Source organism: Xenopus laevis, chromosome 2L (genome assembly GCF_017654675.1).
Source record: "Xenopus laevis strain J_2021 chromosome 2L, Xenopus_laevis_v10.1, whole genome shotgun sequence".
In the NCBI taxonomy this organism is placed as follows: Eukaryota; Metazoa; Chordata; class Amphibia; order Anura; family Pipidae; genus Xenopus; species Xenopus laevis.
The window spans coordinates 112,863,921-112,889,646 of NC_054373.1; the positions used below are offsets into that span (position 1 = coordinate 112,863,921).

Here is a 25,726-nt window from a genome sequence, read left to right on the forward strand (position 1 = left end):
AAACAATCATTTTGGTTTTCCTATGGCCCCAATTTTTTTCATATCACTTTACATTTAACAGACTTCAGGTATAGACCTGCAATTCAGTAAGATGCATACCTGCTCACGTAGTTTAATAATTGCTGAAAAGATGTATTCTAGCATAATAAAAATAATTATCAACAAAGACTGGTAAACTAATCACTGGATTGTTAAGCTAGATAAAGAGAGCCCTTAGCTCCAAAAGCTTGTGCAAAGTTCAAGCTACATAATATGCCCTACTTGAGTTTTATATGAAGTCAGCAGCAACTACAGATTTTTCCTTCGAACAATAATGGTGAGCAGCATGTAATGCCTTTGGTCTACTGCGTTGGGCTGAGCTACACAGTCTCTACTGAGGACATCATGTTTTGTTGTTGTTTTGTGATGAGAATTGCAAAGAATGACTGCTTCTGCAATAGATTTACAGTCTACACAGGTTAGTTAGTCCTCAACATTCAAGTTAAAAAGTGCTAGAAATGTGCTTATCATTCACAATATATACCCATAATCTAAAATGAAATGGAGATGTTTTGTGAACATGAGATTAAAAAGACCTTTAATATTTGTGATATCAATGCTTAGTTGGGTCAGCTTCTCACACGTCTTCTCTACACATTCATAAACAGACCGTAAAATTTCCTTTGGATCTTGCTCTACCCATCTGCAAAAGAATTTAAAAAAAGCTGTAGATTTAGCAAAATGACCTTGAAATAAACTCTCAGAGCTAATGTGAGATTTGTAGGACCCACTCAAAACAAATGCATTCTTTCACATTACAGCACAGCCAAAACACAATTTAAAAGATAATATTGGAGTCAATTAAACTTCCTATAAAAATAATGTACCTCCTGTTGTAAAATATAGGAGTCTGCGACATATGAATTCACAAGGTTACAGGTGTAATATAGTAAGTAATATAGTTATGGAACGCCAAGTGACTTCTTATGTCATCATACTTAAAAATTATGGGGTAGATCATGTCATATAATACATATGCTTCAATGGGTCAGGTGACATCATTAAACACAGTTTATAAGAATATATATTTTATAGGTTATTCAGGGCTATATAGACACCCTGTATATAAATACACACATTAAGGGGTCTATGTATCATATTACCAGTGATGTTGCTCATAGCAACCAATTTGATTGTTGCATTTGTTTTCTAATTGCTCATTGGTTGCTTTGGACATTACCAGTAATGCTTCACTCCACTTTAGGGACCAATAAATACAAATCATTTGACAACCTATACATATGTGCATACACACACACACACACACAAAAGAAGAGAATAATTTGTTCTCCCTCTCCCGTCACAAAACACTATTAATACAACCCCTGCCCTTTGCTTTAAAAAAGGAATTTAATTAAAGGGTACCTGTTGGGCAAAAATATTTTCCCCTTCCCCAACTCAAGGTGCAGGCTAGTAGAGCCCGCACTCTGGTTGGGGGTAGCAATAGTTTTTTTGTGTTTTTATTAAACTGCCCCTGCCAGCACTAGGACACCCACACCGGGAGGAAGCTCCTACTTCAAGAGGCCATGTTGTACAGAATGCATATGCATAATGAGCTTCTGATGTCACGCACATAATGAGCAAATTGCGGTATTTGCTCATTATGCACATGCGTGTGCCCCTCCCATGTGAGGGTTTCCTAGCACTGGTGGGGGGGGCAATTAAATAAATATATTTATATTGTTGCCTGCACTTTTGTTTGGGGAAGATATTTTAGCCCAACAGATGTCCTTTAAGTACAGTTTATTTGGCTGCTCATATCCACAATTTATACAAAGTTTAAGTACAATACAATTATTAGAGTATATATAACAAGGAAGATTAGTATATTTCGTTATTTAATTTAATTTTGGTTTAAATCAAAATTATATTCTAGTATATTATTGTATACTGTAGTTTATTGTGCACTTACCCTTCTTTTGGAAACTTTTGTTTGATTTCTACTTGATGGTGGCTCAGTAGTTCTGCTGTTTTTGCATTAAAAACCTGCAAAAATGCAAGAATTCAAGTTACAGGAAGCCAGCATCCCAGAAAGCCTTAAACAATTCAACTTCCAGTCTCAGATGTTTAATGAGACTTGGGTTATAGTTGATAAGATTTGGACCTAGTGATTGGTTTTGAACATAGTAGGACCATTATGGAGGATGTAAGGGTGAAACAGACAGCTAGCAGCTTGGCCGTTAGAATGTAAGAATACTATGAGAGGGCATAAAACTATAGGCAATTACAAAAAATAACATTAAAACAGTGCATTTATTCTGATTTTTGGTTTCAGATAACATTCTTAGTTTAGGAATACAAGTGAAAAAAAATACAAAATAAATAATTTTTATTTAAAAATAATAATATTAAAAGTTAATACAAACTTGAACATCCCCTTTAACAACATACTAATTGGGTCCATGCACTTATAACATATGTGGTCTCAAGGTATGATAATAAAAACATAACTAAATAGTTTATTAAGACAATTAAGATTGTGTAGCATTTTTTTTTGTTTGACATAGTTCTACTTTTGTTCAGTGACAGGTAGGCACACAGAGCGGATCCGCTAACCAATGTGATGGGTAAAGTGGCATCCCTAAAATGTTCTGTATGACTAAATAAATGCAAGAGAGATCCCCCTCCACTGCATGATCTGGTTGTCATATCATTTTTTAAACACTCTAGTATTTCCCCCTCTCTGGAATTTTCTGAATCCCCTACAAATGGGGTACATTTTCAAAGTACACAAAGGCAACAATGAAGTGTCTCTCTGCAGAAAAAGAGGTCTCTTGCCATAAGACGAGAAAATGTATTTAACTGACTTTTTTCCCCACATGGTCACAACCACAACTTTTTGCCTACCTAAATAATGATTACTGGAGAGAGGGTTTAACTTTAACTCTAACACTAAGGGGCCGATTCACTAACTTTGAGTGAAGGATTCGAAGGTAAAAAACTTTGAAATTCGAAGTTTTTTTGGGCTACTTCGACCTTCGACTACGACTTCGAATCGAAGGATTCGAAGTAAAAATCGTTCGACTATTCGACCATTCGATAGTCGAAGTACTGTCTCTTTAAAAAAAACTTCGACCCCCTAGTTCGCCATCTAAAAGCTACCAAGGTCAATGTTAGCCTATGGGGAAGGTCTCCATAGGCTTGGCTAACTTTTTTTGATCGAAGGATATTCCTTTTAAATCGTTCGATTAGAAGGATTTAATCGTTCGATCGAAGGAATAATCCTTCGATCGTACGATCGCACTATTTGCGCTAAATCCTTCAACTTCGATATTCGAAGTCTAAGGATTTCAATTCCCAGTTGAATATCGAGGGTTAATTAACCCTCGATATTCGACCCTTAGTGAATCAGCCCCTTATAGTATAATATGTAAAGCATTAGTAATATGTTCCATTAGCTGCTTAGTCAATATCACACCACTCTTAAAGGGGATCTATTGAGAAAATGAAAATGTAGCATAAGATTAATCTCACTGAAATAAAACACTTTCTAAAATAAAATGAAAATGTATGTACCATTTAAAAAATAATCAAGTTACTTTTCATTATCTCACTCTCAGCAACCTGTGACTCTTCATGCTGAGGTCTGGTCCGATTTTGATTGACTGGTAGGCCTAATACTTTTTTTGGGGGGGGGCTTAGTTGTTAGAATAACATAATCTTTCATTATGCAAAAATCTATTTTTTTGGGGGGGGGGGGAGATTTGTTCTTAGCCTATATTTAAATGTGCTCCTGAAGATAATTAATAGTTGACTAAATGATAAAGGTTATTTTAAGGAATACTACATGTCCCCTTTAAATATGGGTTTGCCAAAGTCATTCAATTTATTAAAAAATTTCTAATCACAGAACCCTGTTGTTGCAAGCATATGTCTCTTGATATCAGAATGACTGACTAAGATAAACTGTTCCATGGAAACTTTTATTTTCCCAAAACGCAGGTGTAACCATGCAACAGCATATTTAAGCAAAACGTATCACGTATTTCCAGTTGAATAGAGAGTAAAATATGATTAATCATTTGTTATAGACTTAAATGTTAGTCCATGCAGCAGGTGTATATAACTGGCATTGTAAGACAGGGGAAACTGAACCAAATGTTTTTCAGGCACTGTGCCAACTAGATACTGAAGCACAGATTGCATTAGACTGCCATTATAGCAGAGTTAGTATTGTATTACGGAAAAGGTCTGCTCCACTGTGGCTCTAGGAAAATAAATAGCACAAGATGCTGGCCAGAAGCCCAGACACTGTTCTACAGTGAAAAATATATGATTAAAGGGAAGAAAAAGAATAACCAGAGACAAGGTAGACATAAGTATGGTTCTTCATTGAGTAACTATTCAAACAATTGCTGTGCTGCACATAAATCAAGCAATTCTTCTTCAAAAAAAAACCCAAAAAACTGCAAGTACAAAGTCATGTCTTCAAAAAACAATGTTCTCTGTTAAGTCCACTTTGCCTTAGCATTCAGGCAGCAGTTTGAATGAGAATCTGAAATTTGCACAGGAGAGGGTCTGAATAGAAAGATAAACAATGTAAAATAACTATAACAATACAATTGTAGAGCTATAGTTTTAGCACCCAGGGTCAGTGACCACCAATTAGTGTTATGCAGGCCAGCCATAAAAAACCCGCAGGTCGAGTGGGTTTTCCCAAGCATCCACAATCTCAGGTAATTCAGCAGCCTAGACTATGTGCTGCAAATTAGTAGAAAAGAAAAACAGGGCTGGGAGCATCAACCTGTATTTCAAGAAAGTTCAAAACATAAAGGGGGCTATTTATCAAAGGTTGAATTTTTTTATACTTCGAATGAATGCCCAAATTTAATGGCTTCTAATTTAAGTTTACGGTGAACAAAAACTCGAATCGTTAGAATTGATTGCTTTTTCTGGCAAAACCCTACAAAAAAAAAAACTTGAAGGCTATCGACATATTCAAATGGTTTAGGGTACCTCTGCATTTGACTCCTACATGACCTCAACAGGTTTAAGATGGTGTAATTTTTGGATTCGAGCTATATCCAAGGTATAATAAATCTCAAAAAACCTTGAAAAAAAGATTTTTGACTCAAAATTCAAATATTTAGTGGAAAACACAACTCGAACCGTAATAAATCTGCCCCAAAGTCTAGCTTTTCTAGGCTACTTTTTAAGCTTTAGTTCTCACTTTTAGCTCTATAGTTAGACAGAATACTATTAATTAATATTAATTATACCCTAAACATCAGAAGAGAAGGGTTCTTGAAAGGGAGTTCCTTCAATAAACTGGTAAATGAGTAGGTAGTGGCTTAACCAGAGTTCCTGCTGTGACTGTAAACTTGTGTGTGCTCACGAGTTATTCTAAAAAAAATGATTGCTTCAAGTACTGGCACGTAGAATAATTGCATCAGATTCATCTGTCAATGAACATATGGGTATTAAGTAAGATTTCCCTACTGTTTTTACTCTTCCTTTATACACAGAGCAACTTGACATATAATAAATATACTTATTAGATAATGAACAAGTAATTCCCAAAAATGTAAGATGTGCAATTTGTAATGCATCCCATGGGGTACCCCGGTTGCTAGCCTAAGATATCCTCACCTGTAACTGGCAAAACTCTCATTCAGCAATCTCCAGTACTGTTGGCTAGGGATGGGCAAATTTTTTTGCCTTGTTTCGCCAAAAAAATGGCGCCCATAGACTTGTATGGCATTGTGTGTCAAAATAAAAAGACGCACGTCAAGGGGGCATCTGCGACATTTCGCTGCAGGTGAATTTTTGGCAAAATGAAACGGGTCAAATTCGCCCATCCCAACTGTTGGCTGGCCAGACAGGGCAACAGGTAACACCAAAACAGTACAGTGAGCCTGTTATATAGTTCCTAACAGGTTAATTTCCCAGTTTTTATCTAAAGAAACACTCTGATGCCTAAGTGCATGAAGCCTTGTATGATTAGGATTTAAGTACGCCAGCGTAATATATTCACCTATGTGGCCCCAAGCCTTTATGCACCTTTTAACTAGGATATTTTGGATTACACACACACACACAATTCTTTCTCAATGCAAACATCAAACATTGAAAAATGCCCCAGGGTGTAAGAACCTCTTCTGAATGGCAAATATTTACAAAGGGCCAAAGTACAAATAAAGAGAACCAAAATTAACAAAGTAATTTAAACACCAGTTGGAAATGTACAAGTCTATGGCTTGTGTATAATTTGGCCCCAAAAAAAGGCTTGCGAAGAGCAGTTAACTTTATACAGGTACTGTAAATCATACTGAGCTAGACATCTTCCATTAAGTCTTGTTCGCAAGGGATATTTATTTTATATAACAATATAGGAATTATAATTAAAAAGGTTTAGTAATAAATCATAAAAGAGATTATTTTGATGCCCAGAACCCATAGATACATTATTACAGTTATTTATAAAGGGTCAACATATTCCTCAGTGCTGTGCATAAGGGTACTTAATAGATTGACATACAGAAATGACATACAGAATTTGACATACAGACAAATGGATAAAATGGGTAAAGTATAAAAATATGTAACTATCTAGAAAAGCTCATGTTACAGAAATATTGTTAGGAAATAATGGATCAATTACACTAAAAAATGGAATACAGCATTGATGCGGCAATGTTATTAATCACCTGCTACTTTGAAGCAGAAAAAAAGTGGAAACCCCAGGATCTGTTTGCCACTCCATTTCTCATATTTAAGTAAGGACTGATTTTATTCTTTGTAAGACCGTAATCTCTAAATACAAAGAAGGCTGTTTTTCCCAAGAGCAGTGCAAAGAGGATTAGTGGACCATAGATTTAATGACTGTATATTAGGATAATGTAAAGGTCACACTGGTATATTGAATTAAATCATAATGATTTCACAGTTACTGAACAACTCAAACTCTAAAAGCATTAGGGTATAACATACTAGTAAATTATACAACACTTAACATATATGCACATTAGAAAATCTTGACTTTATTCCAAAATTGTTAATATCTCTCAACAAAATGAGCTTCTTTGTGGTTGTGGGGGTTGCCACACTAGCTGCAACAGCAGCAGCATTATATGTGTCTACCCTACCATCCTCAGGAGTAGTTAGAAGAGAAAGAAGGCTGTAGTACTATGTGATTGATATAAAAAAATCATTTTATTAAACAGCGAGGGTAGTTAAACTATTCCTAGTACTTAAAGGGCCAGCATTATCATTTCCTAAATGCATTTCTACACATTGTTATTAGAGGCAGCTGTATCAAAATTCACATTTTCTTGTTTTCTTTTAACTCAAAAAAAACTTGAAAACTGACCAGTCTCGAATGTGTGCTTATTTATAAAAATGATCAAAACTTGAAAACTCAGTTGTTAAAAAAAGTGTGACAAAAACAACTCATATGCAGCCAAATAACAATTTTTTGTAATTTTCCCTTAATTTTCATTGAGCCTTCCAAATTTTAAATTAATCTTGAACACTCAAATTGAAAAGCAGCTTCTACTGTCTGAACGTTTTAGATGTCACTTCTTTTTATTCGTCAATAAGTTTTGTGTGTAATAAATCTTTAAAATTATAGGGGCAGATTTATTAAAGTTTGAGCTGGTTCTTTCGACGAAATTCAAAATATTAAAGTTGCTTTTGGTCAAAACTTGGGTTAAAAAAAAACTTGAATCAATCGTGTTTTCTGGAAAAAAAACTTGAGTATTCGAGATTTGGTATAGCTTGAACGTTGAAATAGCTTGAATCCAAATATATACCACCTAAAACCTGTTAAGGTAACGTAGGAGTCAATGGCAGAGGTCCCTTGAACAGTTTAAAGAGGTTAATAGCCTGTTTGATGTTCAAGTTTTTCCAGATGTTCGAGAGATTACAGTTTTTTTTCATTGAAAACTCAACCCGAGATTTTGGGTTGCAGGACTCAACTCGCATATTCGGGTTTTTGCCATTCGAGTTTTTCTTAAATAAGATACCATTCGAGATTCTGGTTAATTCGAGGTACAACACAAACATTCGACTTTTGAAAAATAACCCCATAGTGTCAGAAATTGAATTCTAGAATTTTGCACAAAGATCTCGAACAGCAATAAATAGTCAACTGGAATGTTGATAAAGGAAAAAAATAGTTGAATAGTTGAAATCACTTTCTTGCTTTGATTTGCTTGCTTGATTTTAGTGAAGACTTCACTGCACAAAATGTATTAGAGAACTGAAAAAGGACAGTTGCAGGTAAATACTGCAATAAAAACTAGGGGTCCTACTTTAAAGATTTCTGGAAGGAATAGTTTCCCTTGGTTTGTTTTACTAGTCCTTCAGCTTAGTTCTTTGGCACACATATATAATAATCCCAAGGGTAAACTAAAGACACGATCTCTAAAAAGCTGTACTTTGTGAAGGTCATACTTTGTCTCTCATGAATGCTGTTTGACTTACAACACCTTGACCACCAGTCCAAAGTAAAACAGTAACAATTAAGTGAGGCGTGTTTTGAAATCCATGAAAATTGTTTTGCAATTGTTTATAACACAGAGAATGACTTGGTGACGGCAATGCTGAGAGCTCAGGAGAAGAAATGATACCAAAAAGGTCACTAGGACATCTCTTGCATCATGTTTCCAGTAAAGTATTATGAATCATTTGTCCAGTAAGAGAAGTTAAAACATCTGAGCACGAATATCTAGTCCCTGGCTCTCAAGTTGTTCTTGTACTAAAGCTCCCAGTAACCCTGATACCACTTAAAGGCCCAGTAACCAGGAATTAAAAATGTCCAAAATGGTTTTCACCTTAAAGCAGAACTTCCCAAGTTCCTGCATAATATAAATATTATAGTTCATTTAACAGTGCTTCTGGTGAAAGGTAAGGCAGTGCAGCACATTTTTTCTCTTCTGGAGTCATCTAAACCAATGGAGAAAATTCTCTGTGCGACACTGCTCTAAGCCATGAAAAGATTAATTAAGACAAAGATTCCTGAAAATGTAGAGCCAACAGCAAATAGACAACATTAAAAATAGTGATTTCTGCTTTGAAGAAAACATTTTACATATTCAATTTGGTCAATTTAAATGTTTTGGTGTTAATAACTTGTATTACTGAAGTAGCTGACTAAATATAAATAAAAACCAGGGAATTGACACATAAAACAATGGTTCCTTCTTAAGAACATTTACAGAATTTAAAGGGATATACGCACTTAAACTTAAAAGTGTATATAAAAAGTTAAACAAACCTAAACATAAAATGGCCAAATGAAACAGTAGAACATACAAGGAATAGAGAATTTAGAAATCATCATTTCATGCATCCCAGTGTTTGAGCAGGATGCTAAGGGACTTTCTGCTAACTTTAGTTTGGGTTCTCCTCTATTCTACAGAAATCTACAATAACATCCCTCACTGTCAGTCCTGATATGTTTGTTAAAGGGGGTTCTCCACAAAACAAAAACATTTTTTTGCATAATGATAGAAACATAATTGTAGGCAACGTTATAATATACATTGATTTGAATCAAATGATTTTAGTCATTTGTAATTGTAATTTCAGTTTAAAGCTGTGTTTGTTTATTTTATGTTTTTTATTCTTTAGGTCTGCCTATTAAAATAATGTAAAAGGAGTTAGGTCTCCTCTAGGTCTTTTAATCAGCTGGCTTGCAACATTGTTTTAGTAGCCGGAGTGCAGAAAATATAAACAGACAGGGAGACACTGCTTTCAATAACAATTATATTTGCAAATATCTTGTGCTCAGAATTAAACTTTCTTTGACTATGAAAAATGAACTTTTGATAAATCTATCATTGCCCAGAAGCTGCGCAATTCTGCTGCACTGTCACATCCCTTATCAGTGTTGTGTCTGAAAGGGAAAAAAAGTAACGCGTTTCTGAAAAGGTCATGTAGGAAGAGAGATTTTAAAATGTGTTCTGAGCAACGTTCCCTCTAAGGTACGTAGTCGTGTGTGTGAACACAATCTATGACGCCAGTGCTCCAGTGTGGAGCACAAAGAAACTTGCATATGCACTTGTAATTCATTATTAGCTTGAACCCAACTGGCTGCTCTACTCATGATGAAATGTGTGAAATTCCAATAAATCTACATTTTTGGTATATTCACTTAGCTAAGCAAAGGAGCCAGTACCAGATTTAGGAAGACCTTATTGCTGTCCCCTCTTTTGATGGCTTCAAATGAAAAGCACAGGCAGTGATTCTTTTTATTTGTGCTCCTGGCCACCTGACAGTGGTGAATTTTCTAAACCTAAATCAGCTGTGCCCACCACTCTGACATGGCACTTTTAGTACAGTGTATTCAGCACTGGGTGACATGGATATGAAAAGTTCAAGGTTTTAGTTAATTGATAATATGAGACTACAATCTGGGCTCAATTAGCACATTTAAAAATAACATTATTGTATCCAGTGCTGTACTATTAATGCCGGCTAACTATGCATCTGAGACAGGTCATTTACAAACTATTAACCAATCAAAGTTAAACCTGTTCTATGTTAAACTTTGAAATGAAAAATATTTACAACTCTCTTTATTCCGCACACCTCAGTTAAAGCAGAAAGTAAGACGCAAAAAAACATTATTACTGTATTTACTTTAGTGCGTACTGTAAACATACTCAAACTGGAGCCGGTGGAACACAACAGTCCTATGTTTATGTTTATTCTTTTCCAGCATTCTAAATACTTCAGAAAAGTCCTCCGTTATCTTATTCAGTGAAATCTGCGATTCCTTTCCATGTTTAGATTGTAAGCTCTGCTGAAGAGGGTTCTCTTGAGCCCTTGCAACAGTCAGTATTTGTGTGTAATCTATATGCTTGATGTATACACTGGCTATTCTACAACACTGTGCAATAAGTTGTCACTTTATAAATACCTGATGACATTCTCACACACAGCTCACCTGACTTATACATAACAAAGTGTGACAGCAGCAATCACAATACAGCTTTCAGCTGAATCAAACTGCCCCATACATGGCTCCAAATAGAAAAATGAATGAAAAAGTTACATAATAAATGACACGTGCTTGAATGTGTCCAGATCAACCATATGACATAGCAGTAAGCTTGACTAGCCAGTGATGCCCTTCACCCTGTCATACACTTCATGGTCTCTACGTAAATGGCACCCTTTCATAGAGAGGCACCGTGCCTCTTCCAATAACACTGATATTTACAGCCTTTGTTGCGCGATCTTTGCCCTTCTCTCACCAGAAATCGTGTCGAACTCGTTCCTTGGTCAATGGCTCCCACCAGAGGTCCCAGAATGACTCTGTTGGACGCGGCCATACTGCCAGCAGCGCTGCTACTAAAGGCTGACTAGCCCAGCACACGCCGCCGGACCTGCCCGGCTTCAGTATAGCCATGCCACACTGGCCGTGACGTAGGGAGGCGCGGCTCACTCGTAGCCAATCGGGTGCTGGGGGTGTGCAAAGGAAACATGCTCGCTGACCTCACGGACTGGCAACGCAATTACTTCCTTATCTCCGCCCAGTGACACGTCACTGACGCCACTATGGTGGCAAAGAGTGGCTGGCTGTTAGCAAGTGCTGGCAAAATACCAGGCTTTGTAATTGGCTGCCTCCCTACTAGCACGGGGGAATTGTAGGATACAAAGCGCGGGCAAATATTCCATAAATTTCGGATATTGTTTCTGTTTTATTTCTAGTGAATTGTCTTTTCTGCAGAGCCGTTGCACAAGAAGTTCACTGGGTCTCTATGATTTTGAGTTGCTGTTAGGATTGTTGCCTGCTTTTTCTGCAAATGCAAAATACATTCTGTCTTCTGAAGCTGTTTGGCCTTATTATATTATGAAGCGTGGCAGAATGCTTGTTACTTTCAACTGCTCCTGTCACAGGAATTAACGTAGCCACACGTCTCACTTCTTCATTAAGTAACGCCCATTGTTTTATTAAGCATGTTTTAATACTTTATTACTCCTGTTTTATCAAGAGTATGGGGTCTGACGGATAAGGGGTCTTTTTAATTAGAGCACGGTGCCTTAAAGGGGTTGTTCACATCACCTATGAGATATCTTTTAGGGGCAAATTTACTTACCTTCAAAGTTGCTCCAACGTTGGCTTTGCCACACTTTGCCAGGCGAAGTTTTGCCAGGGCGCCGCTAATTCAATAAAATCCGAAGTTGCGCTCAGGGAGAGGCGAAAGGTAGCGAAGTTGCGCTAGCATTAATTCGTCAAGCAAAGCGAAGTTACGCTAGCGATGCCTAATTTGCATACAGCGCCAAGTTAAAGTACAATGGACGTATATGTAGCAGCAAATACATTACACTACACAAGCCTGGGAAAGCTTCATAAAATAAAATAAATGTCAACTTTTTTTGAAGCAAGTCCTATCTACTCTATTGCACTTCGCCTGGTCTGAGGCAGCGAAGGCAAGTCTGGCGAGAGAGGTAACGTTCAGTAAAATGCGCAAGTTAGTGAATTAGCGTAGTTACGTCCCTTCGCCATAGCGCAACTTCGCCTGGCGTAAGGGTGCGAAGTAGCGATAGAGTAGGTCCACTTCGCTAGCGAATTTTCGCCAGTGCCCATTAGTAAATCGGCAAAGTAATGAAATGACGTCACGCTGGCGAATTTTCGCTAGCGTTAGCCAGTTTGCCCTTTAGTAAATTTGCCCCTTAGAATGATGTACAGAGGGATATTCTGAGACAATTTGTAATTGGTTTTCATTTTTTATTATTTATGGTTTTATAGTTACATAGCTTTTTATTCAGCGGCTCTCTGGTTTGCAATTTTAGCAGTCCGGTTGCTAGGGTCCAAATGACCCTAAATATGTTTGCCTAAATATGACTATGGGAAACGTCATTGCTGTATTCAGAGTAGTTCAAAGGCAGGGCCACCATCAGAATTCACGGGACCCCTTACAACATTTTCTGGGCCCCCCTACAAGTAATAACAAAAAACATTGTGTAGTGTGGCCCCCCTACACGTTTAAAAAAAAAAACATTTGTGGCCAGGGCCCCTCAAGTAAAAAAAAAAACAACAGCGACCAGGGCCCCCCAAGTCAGCTCATACTTCGGCGAACTTGGCTCCTACTTCAGCACAACCCGGCTCCTACTTTGGCGCAACTTGGCTCCTTCAGCAGTTCAAGGGGGGCCAAGCTAATCTAGAAACCTCAGCTGGCCGGGCCCCCTTAACATATAGAAGCCATTAGGCTTGGGACAATTGTAACCCCATTGCTTCCCTGATGGCGGCTGTGTTTAAAGGTACTCTAGTATTGTAGTGGTCAATCGTAACTGAGCTATATCAAAACTTCTCATACCAACAGTCAGAATGCAAGGTGATGTGAGAAAACTGGCGCTGTCATATCAAGAAGCAGAACTGAGTTTGTTTGCACAATCCGGTACCTGTTCTTATTCAACATTACTTTGGAACACCCTTATGACATTAGTGATAAAATCAGCTTGGAGATTTTCCAGTGGGGCAGTGTGCTGTGTACCTTGGCAGGGAGAGAAAGGTCATATAGTATAAGAATGCCTGCCTGACCAGTCTTTAGCAAACTGAAGTAAGATCTATTTTTTTCTAATCCGTGTTAGTCAAAATGCATATATACTTAAACTACTTATCATGATCAAACGTGATAGCATTAAATATTCCAAATTATAATGTAACATTTAGCTCAGGCCACAAGTCAATAAGCACTGTGTATTGCAGAGGGTAATGTATTATTCAATTTCAGGTCATTATCCCATTGCACATGATGGAATACTTATATAGAGAGAAATTAAGCATTGCTTAAATGAGAACAAGGACAGCTATCTAAGGGGGGTACCAATGTGTTAAGCACCCCTAGGGAATAAAATATTTTACTTTGGGCTGGTGCTCCTCTTCTGTAAAGAAGAAAAAACATTGGTTTGGGCTACTTTCCATCTTATTTAATTTTCCCAGGGATTCATCACAACATGTCATTTACAGGCATATAAGAAAAAGAAAAGTGTTGTGAAAATTCAAGGTATACAGGAAGCCTAATTGTTTTCTGCACTCATGCCCTTAATAATAGGTATAATGGAAAAATGAAATAAGACAGCAGTGCTCAGATTAAAAGTAGACCAGACCAATGTTTTTTTTAAAATGTTATTTTAAAGAAGTGGAGTGCTGGCCAAGCTTAAAAAGTGAGTAAAAAGAGCTGGTTATTTCAGGTCAGGTGATCTCCGAGGGAGTACACAGACTATCATAAAACGGTGGCTCAAGTAAAGAGATGTAAAAGGGCAATATTTACTAATAGCTATATTCCAGTTTGGTAAGATGCTTTAATAAATCACTTAATATGATATAAACTATATGTTGGTTAAGTATTCATGTAATGTATTTATGAAATGGAATAAATATATAAATATAAATAACACACTGCCCCTGCAGTACAGTGTTTATTGATTGTGGGCTGAGAAAAATACTACATTATAATTGGAAATATTAGATTCTGTCATGTATGATCACTATAAGCAGTTTAAGTTTTAATGGTCATTTTGACTAACATGCAATTTTTAATTTGCCTCCTCAAACTTTAGGTGTGGGGCTTGTGCATGGAGACAGCGGGGTCTCTAATGATGAGCTTTACTATTATTAAGTGCCAGAATGCACATTTAGGGGCATATTTATCAAGGGTCGAATTTCGAATTCAAAAAGACCAACCAAAATTAAGTCAAAGTTTTTTTTTGGTCAAACAGGTCCGTTTTGGATCGAATAGGTCCGTATTCGGCCAATTTGAAGGAATAGCTCATTTGATCGAGTGTTTGAATTCTTTTCAAATTTGAATTGAATTGGGACTATTCCCTAGTCGAAGTACACAAAAATTAGCTCGAAATTTGAATTTTTTTCATTCAAAAATTCACCTTGACCTAAGATAAATATGCCCCTATATGTAAGAAGTGTCATACCCATGAAATTTGTTTTGGTGGATAGACAACAACAATTAGTATCCATTTAGTGATAAATGATACACATGTCAACACCTACTTGCACATCACACACAGTGCCTTACATGAAAGCTATACCATTAACACTTATAAAAGAGGTAGCCACGTATCTATACTGTCTAGCACCAATCCTTTATTGAACATGCAATATACTGTTTACTTAAAAATGGCTTCTACTGAAACTAGGGAATTCTCTAATAATAAAAGACTCTTCTTTGCTTTTATTTCTTTATTAAACATGCACTATACTGTTAACTTAAAAATGGCTTCTACTGAATCTAGGAAATTCTCTTATAATATAGACTCTTCCTTGCTTTTTATTACACTCTAGTAATGTCTGATCAGCAGACCGGCTGTCCATGGTCCTGCTGAGTCACATTACTATTCATATCAAGGTCTCTCTGACCTTTTACAATGACCTGTGTTCTTTCCAATGCGCCATTTCTGGTTTTGGCATTAATACTGCATTCACTTGAGACAAAATGCTATTTTTAAGCCTTCTTCATTGCCAAAGCTCATCCGTTCTGTACGCATGATAACAATTTACTAGTGACATATAAGATCTGAAATATATAAAATAAGAGAGAGAGGCAAATATTTTTTTTCTGTGCATGACTGGCACATGATTTTTGGACTAAGCTAGTTTTGTGAATGTAAGAAATCAATTTTATCAGCATTATTAAAAATGTTGAATTTTTTAAGTGATTTGTCATCATTAAAATGTAAGACTATTTGAACTGTTAAATGTGGAAAACTTTTATGTGTTCAGAAGATGTTTTTATCATATACAGTAGCAAAGCATAACATAATGACCAATTGTTAGCGTGAAACAAAACTTTGTATTGCTTTACAACAGTACATTTGATAATTTCACCACTAGAGGGATACTTCTTTAGAGTCTCTGGAGCAAATTCACTAAGTGCCGAACGCTAGCGTTAATTCGCTAGCGTTTGGCATTTTCGTTACTGCGCAAATTCACTAACGAACGCTGGTGTAGTTTCGCTAGTTACTTTGCACCCTTACGCCTGGCTAGACTTCCTTTGCCACCTCAGACCTGGCGAAGCGCAATAGAGTAGATAGGGATTGTTTCAAAAAAAGTCAAAATTTTTTCTAAGTCCCAAAACACACTGGCGTGTTTTCTACATTATGGGTGATAGGCTGAAAAAGATCGAAATTTTTTTTGGGGCTCCCCTCCTTCCCCCCCCTACATTTCCTGACTCATGGCAACTTACCTAGACAGTGGGCACATGTGTAGGGCAAAATAAAAATTTTATTTGATGATTTGAAGGTTTTCTAGGCATTTGTAGTGCTGATACGTATTCCTCCATTGAAATTTGAATTTGGCGCCCTATGCAAATTAGCCTTCACTAGCGTAACTTCGCTTTACTTAGCGAATCAACGCTAGCGCAACTTCGCAATCTTACGCTACCCTTGTGCGCAACTTCGGATTTTAGTGAATTTGCGGAGCGCTGGCGAAACTACGCCTGGCGAAGTGCGGCGAAGCGTGGCGAAGTTGCGCCTGGCGAAACTACGATTGTTAGTGAATTTGCCCCTCTGAATGAAGTGGCATTATAACATAATGCTCCAAATTATATGCATACATATCTGTATATAAATGGCACCGAATGGAAACAAAGAAACCCATTATTGAATCTATAGGAGGAGCATTTTACCAGCTGCAAATCATCTGGAAAATAAAGCATTCAGTATTCTAGTGCCACAGGGCCACATTGTATTACTCCCACATGAAACATTATTGTGAGCAAAGCACAAGCTTGCCAAATTTGGAAGGCTTTAATGGGACACAAAGTAAAACTAAGCAGATTCTCTCAAGGTGACCATATACAGCAGATTTTTGAAGTGCCATTTTGTATAATTAGGAAATCATACTAAAACATGTCACTATTACTATTAACATAGCACAATATGCCATTTCTGAAAAATACATCAGTTGAGATTTTCAAAACAGTACCTCTTTCTTAACACATGATTAGAAATATATGTTTGTTGCTATCAATTTTTATTTTTGGAATTTTAAGGCAACAAGGATTTTCCATGAAACAAGAAAATTGCCTGTTGAGCTAAGACTCAATATTTCTTAAAAATAAACAAACACATTTCCTCATAGAACATATTTCTGTAGCAGAACGAAAAAAATGTAAGAATTCTGAATGTAACTGAAACAAAAAGAGGAAACGGACATTTGCAAGAGAAATGCTTTATCTGTACTTTTCATGTCACCCTGTATAGTATTTGTGAAGCTACCTGTCTGAAGCATTTTCTTTTTGTGTCTCCATGATTATTACTTCACCCTTTACCATCTGAGTTGACTCTAATTCAATAAGATCTTCTTTGAGCACTGGAGACCAAAACTGCACGGCATATTCTAAATGGTGCCTTGCCAGTGCTCTGTAAAATGGAAGAATAACCCTGTCCTCCCACAAATCTATGTCCCTATTAATACAGCTAAAAACCTTGTTTGCTCTTGATGCTGCTAAATGCTTATCTACAAGGACTCCAAGGTCCTTTTCCATTATGGATTTGCCTAGTGCGGTCCCATTAAGGGTATAAGTGGCTTGGATATTTTTACATCCCAGGTGCATGACATTTATCAACATTGAATCTCATTTGCCACTTAGCTGCCCAGATTGCCAGTTTGTCAAGATCCTGTTGCAAGGATGCCACATCCTGGGTGGAATTAATTGGGCTGGATAATTTTGTGTCATCTTTAAACACTGATACGATTACATACAATTTCCACACCAAGAACCATACTTCATGTAGAGAATGTACTAAATAGATAGGCTGTGCAAAATAAAAAATGCTTCTAATATAATTAGTTAGCCAAAAATGTATTCTATAAAGGCTGGAGTGACTGGATGTCTAACAGAACAGAACACAACTTCCTGCTTTTCAGCTCTCTAACTCTGAGTTAGTCAGTGACTTGAAGGGGGGCCACATGGGACATAACTGTTCAGTGAGTTTGCAATTGATCCTTAGCATTCAGCTCAGATTCAAAAGCAACAGTTATGGCCCATAGCCCCCCCCACCTCAAGTCACTGTTTGTTTACTGCCAGGTAACCAATCAGTGGAAACCCAGAGAGCTGCAATGCAGAAAGTAGTGTTTACGCTATTATGTTAGACATCCAGTCACTCCAGCCTTTATATGTTACTATATGTTACTAATGGTTTTTAAAACTGTTGCATACGAAGAGGATGTATTGTACCGGTAAACACAAAAACATTTATGTCAGCAAATTGTCTCTGCTGACCTCTGCAAAATCGATATGTTTTGTCTGGGCTTTGTTGGAGTTTTTATTCTTGACAACTCTTGCCCATTTGCTGCTCTAATAGTGTTGTGGTGGGTTTGGCTTTACCCCCTTCAACCCTCATTTGTTGTTTTTTTACCACTCTAAAAGCAAGTAATAAGATGCATTTTATGTTCTCCTTTCTACTATATGTTTTTTTCATATACCCACTGGCTGAGCCACCCACTGCCAATGAAGCTCTCATGTCCTCTCATTCAGTGTCTAAATGTCTTCTTTCTGTATCAACAAACTAGCATTCTTAAACTGAATGAGCTTGAAAACCACTGAAATTATATTATTTAAGATAAAGAAAGAATTAGAATTAGGGAAATTTATTGGATGAATGAGTATGCATTTGCAGTGCATAAGGTCTTTTTGAATGTGAGAACATTGAGCTTATTTATTGTATAATCAAATACAGTAGTCTGAAATACTTGTGTGCTAAGGGATGCAAAATTGGGTGCTGTTCAGTTAGCATTTCTACCTCACCAAAGTGCAGTGCAAAAGTCTACTCTGGGCCTTGTGTCAGTTGCACCTTTATTAGCAAATCCAGGGCAAGGAGCGTTGCAGAGAGCATGGGGCCCTGTACTTATATATTGCTTTAATCAAGTAGAAAGTACAGAGTTCCCACGGCCACAAAAACTTTTTGTGCATCAGCAATGACACACAAGTAAGACAAAAGTTGCATGTGCCAGCGCATCATTGCAGTTGGGGCAAATTACTATATACAGTATATATATATATATATATATATATATTTTTTTTTTTTTAATGTATATCAAAATATCTCTGTCTTCTCTTTGAAATTTTTTTTGGTTAAGGTTGGGTTGTTTTACACTCTTAATATTTTTGTCTCAATATTATTAGCGTGTATTACAAAAACTGTATTCAGTATCTCCCAAACTAGTAGATTCTCACATAGAATACAGTGAAAATGCTGGCGCACCACTCGGTTTCAGTTTAGAGGGAAAGAGGAAGCACTACTTTTTCGGTGCATCTTTTGTCATGTAATCAATGTGGGCTGATAATCCTCGCTTCAGGAACAGCCCTTTCAGTTTAAAGAAAGAAAAGAAAGCCTGGCTGTGCTCTTTTGATTGTAAATGCCGTTTGGACATCTTTTTCTGTAAACTCTTGCTAACCGATCACAGCTGAAAAGCTACATTAGCCTAAAAAAAGCAGGTAAGAAATTTTGTACTAGTGTTTCTTTAAACTTTGATATTGCTATGTAAAATGTCTGTATGATGTGCACTGATTTTATCTTGTGATGACTTCCATGACATCTAATGGTTCAGTTTTACTGTCAAAGGGAAAGCACCTACTAAGGGGAATTCACAAAAGTGATTTTAGCCTGCAATTGGGGTAAAAAACTGTTTTCACCATTTTAACCCCATCTGTATGATATTAATATAACACAAGAAAAAAAGGTGGTAATGAAACCAAACTGTTGTATGTTGTTCTGACAAAATTTCTTGATTTGTAGACATTACTCTATATATGTAAGTGCAGAAAAGAATGTATCATTTGATAAGTCAAATACTATATTAATTTAAAACAAAAGGGGCTTAGTGTTAGTTACATGAGGTCCAGGTTTTCATGGCCCAGAAGCATTGGGAGCAGATCACCAGGATATAGAGAAAAAGTATGTATTCACAAAACCCCTACCAGACCAAATATATAATTTACTACAGGAAGGTACCCAGTGCAAGCCTAACATTTTTTGCTAAAAACACTCATAGTCATAGGCTATGTGCCTTAAGCAATGGTAAGCTTTTGTTTAAAAACATTGCTCGTTGTTTTTGTATGTGTAATATATACACCTATTTATTATACAGCTCTGTAGAATATGTTGTCTGCTTTTTACACATTTTATTTTGGTTTAAAATTTTTGCAGCAACTATTGATATATATACTGTATATACAATATTGAACATGAAGGGGCACATTTACTAAGGGTCGAATATCGAGGGTTAATTAACCCTTGAATTTGACCCTTGAAGTTAAATCCTTCGAATTCGAATATTGAATTTGAAGGATTTTGGGCAAATACTTCGTTCGATCGATCGAAGTAAAAATCGATTAGAAGGATTTTAGATTTTTAGGTCCCCATAGGCTAACATTGTACCTCAGTAGGTTTAAACTGCAGAAGTATGTAGTCGAAGTTTTTTTTAAAGAGACAGTACTTCGACTATCGAATGGTCGAATAGTCTAACGATTTTTAGTTCGAATCGAAGTCGTAGTCGAAGCTCGTAGTAGCCTATTCGATGGTCGAAGTACCCAAAAAAAACTTCGAAATTCTAAGTTTTTTATATTCGAATCCTTCACTCGAGCTTAGTAAATGAGCCCCGAAGTGTTCTGAGTATTAGTTCAAATGCTCAAGTAGAGTGAAAATTATCCCAGTGGTTACCATTTCAAATTATGCAAGTCTTTATTGCATAATTATTCTGAAAGGAGCTCAAGTAAAGCTGTTTCCCCTTTTTTTATTTCAATACAAGCAGGTGGTGGAAAAGTATGCATTTTCTTTTCTGCAGAACCAAAACTCCATGGTGTTTATTTGAGCATAAAAAAGTGATATTCTTAAAACAAATCTCAAAGAAGGCTGAAACTATTGTTACTTGTTCAAAGGATTGCTTGTAAGGAAACTGTAAAAGAAGAGTTAAGAAATATTTAAAATAAATCTCTGGTAAGGGATATTTATACTTGCATACTTTTCTGATATCCCTCTGTGTAGGCAAGAACATCATGGGTGGCACCTGTAACATATTATGTTTTTTGGAAACCATTTGGGCTACTCACATCCCTTAGGATGTCAGAGCCTGCCCCATGGGCACTAGGCCACAGACTAGGCCACAGTCCCTGCAATCTTCTTTTAAGGAGATTATAACACAGTAGGGGGGCTAACGTGATAACGTAGACATTAAAGGAAAGATATTTAATTATTTTTATTGACTGTGAATTGATGTTACATAATCTCTTTGTGCTATAACAGGTATGCTCTCTGAGGGATATCTTTATGGAATCCAGCAATGGTATGAGGATGACAGGACTGTATTCAGTCATTACAGGACAACAGATGCATCAAATGAACTGAGTGTCATGTGCAGTTTAATTTACACTTCCACATGTGAGACAAGAAGAAGGAGATTTTTCAGCAAGCTTGCTTTCTCAGGAAGGCGCGATCCTACTGTTCAGTCAAGTAGAACTTCACAGAATACAGAACAGGCAAGTGAATTGGAGCGAGGAATTGACAACCGGATGTCTGAAAGGGAAACATCTCCCTCCTTAGCAATAACTGACTATTCAAACTCCAGCAAAGATGCATATTTGGTTCCATCCTCCTGCAAAGATATATGTATAGACTATAATGATCTTCACATAGCAGGCGACCAAGTGATGGCTATGAACTCTGAACTCAGTGACTTGACTTGCACACGCAGCTTTGATTTTTGTGAATGTCCATTTTTAGAGTCATCCCAAATACCTCCAACTATGGAATCAATAAATACAGCAAGTGTCATGGCAAAAAAGCCAAGCAAAGGTGACTTTTCTTGCTGGAAAGCAGGCAGCATTAAGGATAAAAGTATTATGCAACATCAGCAACCACTCTCTAACTCTGTGCTAAATGAGTACTTGGAACGCAAGGTTATTGAACTTTACAAACAATACATAATGGATATGAGCTGTAGTACTACAGCAACTGATATTATGGCTTCAGAACTTGTTATGAACAATGTACAGCAGATTAGTATGCAGATTTCAAGGGAGCAAAACATGGAAACGAACAAGGCCAAAGACATGGTCATTAGTTTCTTGATCAGAATAGCAAGCGAGATGCAATCCAATGTTGTCAGCACCTCAAATCTACAAATCTCATTCGATAAAGCCTGAATATATTGTATTCATTGGGTTCTGCCCTCTGGCATGGTTGAATGCACTGCAAATGGCTGCTGAACTCAACAAGGGGCTAAAATGTTAAAGGTGACCATAATGTGAATCCAAATTAAAAAGTTAGCAACACCAAAATGAAAGGGTTCTGTATATAAATAATGAATGAGAATAAATACCACTTTAAATAAAATAATCTTATTTCTCTGCACTAATATAAGCTGTTGTGTAGCTATGGGGCTGACAATCGAGTTCCAGTATGGCTGTAGGGCCAACATTTGCAAAGTAGATAACTGATAAGCTTTTAGAATATAATGCGTTAGTACCTAAGTGGATATTTAAGGTCAAATATGTAATTCTAGGCTCCATACACACTTACAGGATGTTAACCTAGATGCCCCCTTCAAAAAGCAGGTTACTTGAAGGCTAGAGATTGTATCAGCATATTTTATGAAATTGTCTACATTGCTAACAGTGCTCCCATGCCTTAGTGAAAATATAAGAATCAGGAGAAATAGGAGCTGAGTGGTTTACTGTTGTTAGATAATGATGGAATAGGAGAGGCAACACCTGCCTGAGGACAGGATCATGTCTAATGAACTGCCAACATAATGAAGCTGTGCTTTGCTGCAGTGAAAGAGCTTCTTCTCTCAGACTATTAGGCAATCTCCAGAGTAGGAGGACCAAGTAAAGGTTTCAACAGCAGCGTCCTAAAATTTAGCACATTAATGAATACTAAATACTGTAATTGCATAACTGCTCAAGGAACCACTTTTAGTCAATTTAGTTTACTATTGTTGGGATTAAACTATTATAAACTGATAGCAGAACAAATATACCTACAGGGCACCATGGCATCCACTTACTAAAGTTCCTAAAAATTGTATATCTATAAATTAACCAATAACTCTGCTAATTTTTGTACAGGTACACCAAAATGTCCTCACTTCCCATCTTTACTAGAATGTGAAAAACAATAGCTGGCGTTATTTACATAAGTGTAACAGCAAATCTTAGGGGCCTCAAATTTATATGGTAGAGTTTTTTTAGGGGAAACCTAGAATTTTTCGAGGAAAAGAAACCTTGAATTTTTAGAGATAACTCAAATCTGCTAGAAATCTGAAAATATTCCATCTCAAACCTGTCAAGGTCATGTAGAAGTCAATGGTAGATGTCCCTGTTTCTTGACATTGTGATCTGCTCTAGATAATCTGATAAAGTCAAGTTTTTGCAGTGACAATTCTATAAAGTTTTCGCAGTGACAATTGTACAATTCAAATTAATGCTCGTTTTTGTTGCAGAGTTTTTTTCACACCGAATTTTTCGAGAAGAATTATTGATAAATGAGTTTAATTCATGGATGGGCATTAGGTCGACTTTTCATAAATAACGTATTAATTCCAGTTTTAGTAAATAATGCCCTATGTGTTATTTCAGGCAAATTGTGAATTTATGGTGTACAGTTAGGTCATGCTATGTAATTTGAATCTAATTAATAGTTTATATAAAAATTAATGCACATTTTATTCATGTATTATTATATTCAATTATGATCAATGTATATCAGTAATTTTCATATATTAATTATTATTATTGACATTATAATAATGTAATTTAAGTATCATTATTCTTTCAATGGACTCACTAATGTTAGCAGGTCATATAACAAATCTTACATCGAATCTCACCCTATAAAATTTCTGACCTTATCTTACATAACCCTATTTTCTGGGCACTGATAGATGTTGGCTCCAATGTTGGTAACAATTTTGGTGGAATTTGTTGATAATTCTGACACCACAATTTAGGCTTAAAAAAATCTTCTTTTGATAAAAGCTTGATAAAAGGCCGCACGACCTGAAACGTTGCTGTGATGCCCTAAAGCACAAATAAAGGCTTTTTAAAAAAGAAGAAAAGTTTGGTGGTGCTGTTCAAAATACTTACCCAATTAAAAATCTCCTTTGACATGTGATCACATTTTTCTCCATGCAAGTCATTATCGCAATTAGTAAATGGACAGCAATGCCTCTAATTTAATTTTCAAATATCCTATCTTCAGATATTTTCATCAGATTTTCAATCACCAAATAAGTAATTTTTTGTAACGAAATAAAGTGTATATAATATTAAGTATTTTAACACTGCTGTTTCCCTTGCATTCAGCTTGGTTGCAGGATTCACTGTTCTATTAATCCTAAGTGATCACATCAATCCTAAATGATCACATCATTAGTGTCATGGATGGGCAGATTATCGCAGGCTTTTAGATGCCGAAGTTTTACATTTGAGTTTTTTGTGTTTAATAAATACTAAACATTCGAGTTTTTGAATATATAATTAGAATTTTTGTGCAAAAAAATTCAAATGGTAGCAAAAATTCTAATTTGAACCTTGATAAATCACCCCCTAAATATCAGAAGTGACACAATAAAGCAGCTAAAAGATGTTGGTGATTGTGTACAGATAATATGCATGCAAAAAATCTATTCTCTCTCTCTCTCTCTCTCTCTCTCTATATTATATATATATTTACTCCTGTATACCATATAGACATATATGTATATATAAACATCTACATGTTGGGTTTCTGAATTTATGTTGAATAGTACATGCAAATATTTAGGGGCAGATTTATCAAGGGTCGAATTTCGAAGTGTAAAATACTTTGAAATTTGACCATCAAATTAAAATACTTCGAAGTCGAAGTATCTTTCACCTAATTTGGCCATCGAACGATCGAAGTAAGATTGTTCAAATTGAACGATTTGAACTATTTTAGCGTACGATCGAATGATTTTACTTCGATGTCTAAAGACTTAGAAAATCATTGTAGAAGGTCCCCATAGGCTAACATAGCATCTCGGTAGGTTTAATTTGGCGAAGTATTAAGGTCAAAGTTTTTTTAAAGAGACAGTACTTCGATTATCGATTATCAATTCAAACGATTTTTACTTTGAATCGAATTTGAAGTAAATCCGAAGTCGTAGTATCCTATTCAATGGTCGAAGTATCCAAAAAATTACTTAAAATTTTGAATTTTTTTACTTCGAAAATTCCCTCAAATTCACTTCGACCCTTGATAAATCTGCCCCTAAGTATAAACATCAGTTATGAATTTTCCATATTTTTGGTTAATTCTTTAAAAAAGTAATGACTTTCACTCACTTGGCAGAAGAGCTGTATGTTTTAAAGAACTGTTTAATTCCATGTTCCACTAACCAAGTCTGCCAAATGAGTATAAATATTCTCTCTTTCCACTTTCCCTGAAAATGTTGATATTTCCAGCATACTTACAGTTTTATTTCCTTCCCATGTACTTCTTGCAGAAAGGTCCATGTCAAAATCCATTTAAAATTCTCTGTACAAACACATATCCAGTCTAGAAATAGTATAATGGAAAAGTGTAGAACCCTATAGTGGCCACACAGGGTCAGTATAACTGCATCATACATAAATGTGACAGTAAAAATCATTTTGTTTAGCTGCAAGTGTTTGGTGGGGAGGTAATGTGGTTAAAAAACTGCAGAATTAGTTTTTTGCTCAATGGACACAAGGCCTCCCCCTAAAATTGCCAC

General features: G+C 36.2%; 2 protein-coding genes across 4 annotated transcripts in view; one reads left to right on the plus strand and one right to left on the minus strand.

The window, feature by feature from the left end:
* Positions 1-11,420, minus strand: part of gk.L (glycerol kinase L homeolog) — a 57,880-nt gene extending 46,460 nt beyond the window's left edge. For 2 of the 3 annotated variants that reach the window (XM_018247047.2, XM_018247046.2), the window contains exons 1-3: positions 11,241-11,420; positions 1,952-2,025; positions 576-682 (exon numbers count right to left, since the gene is read on the minus strand). In XM_018247047.2, the coding sequence (XP_018102536.1) occupies positions 576-682; positions 1,952-2,025; positions 11,241-11,318 (259 nt within the window). In that variant the 5' untranslated portion in view covers positions 11,319-11,420. The remainder of the gene's footprint in view (positions 1-575; positions 683-1,951; positions 2,026-11,240) is intronic. The other variant, XM_018247048.2, reaches the window with a different exon arrangement.
* A 7,787-nt stretch (positions 11,421-19,207) lies between these two features.
* On the plus strand, positions 19,208-24,123 carry tasl.L (TLR adaptor interacting with endolysosomal SLC15A4 L homeolog). Its single transcript, XM_018247050.2, has 2 exons — positions 19,208-19,448; positions 21,256-24,123. The coding sequence occupies exon 2, from the start codon at positions 21,258-21,260 to the stop codon at positions 22,152-22,154; it is 897 nt and encodes a 298-aa protein (XP_018102539.1). The 5' UTR covers positions 19,208-19,448; positions 21,256-21,257; the 3' UTR covers positions 22,155-24,123.
* Positions 24,124-25,726: the final 1,603 nt, after the last annotated feature.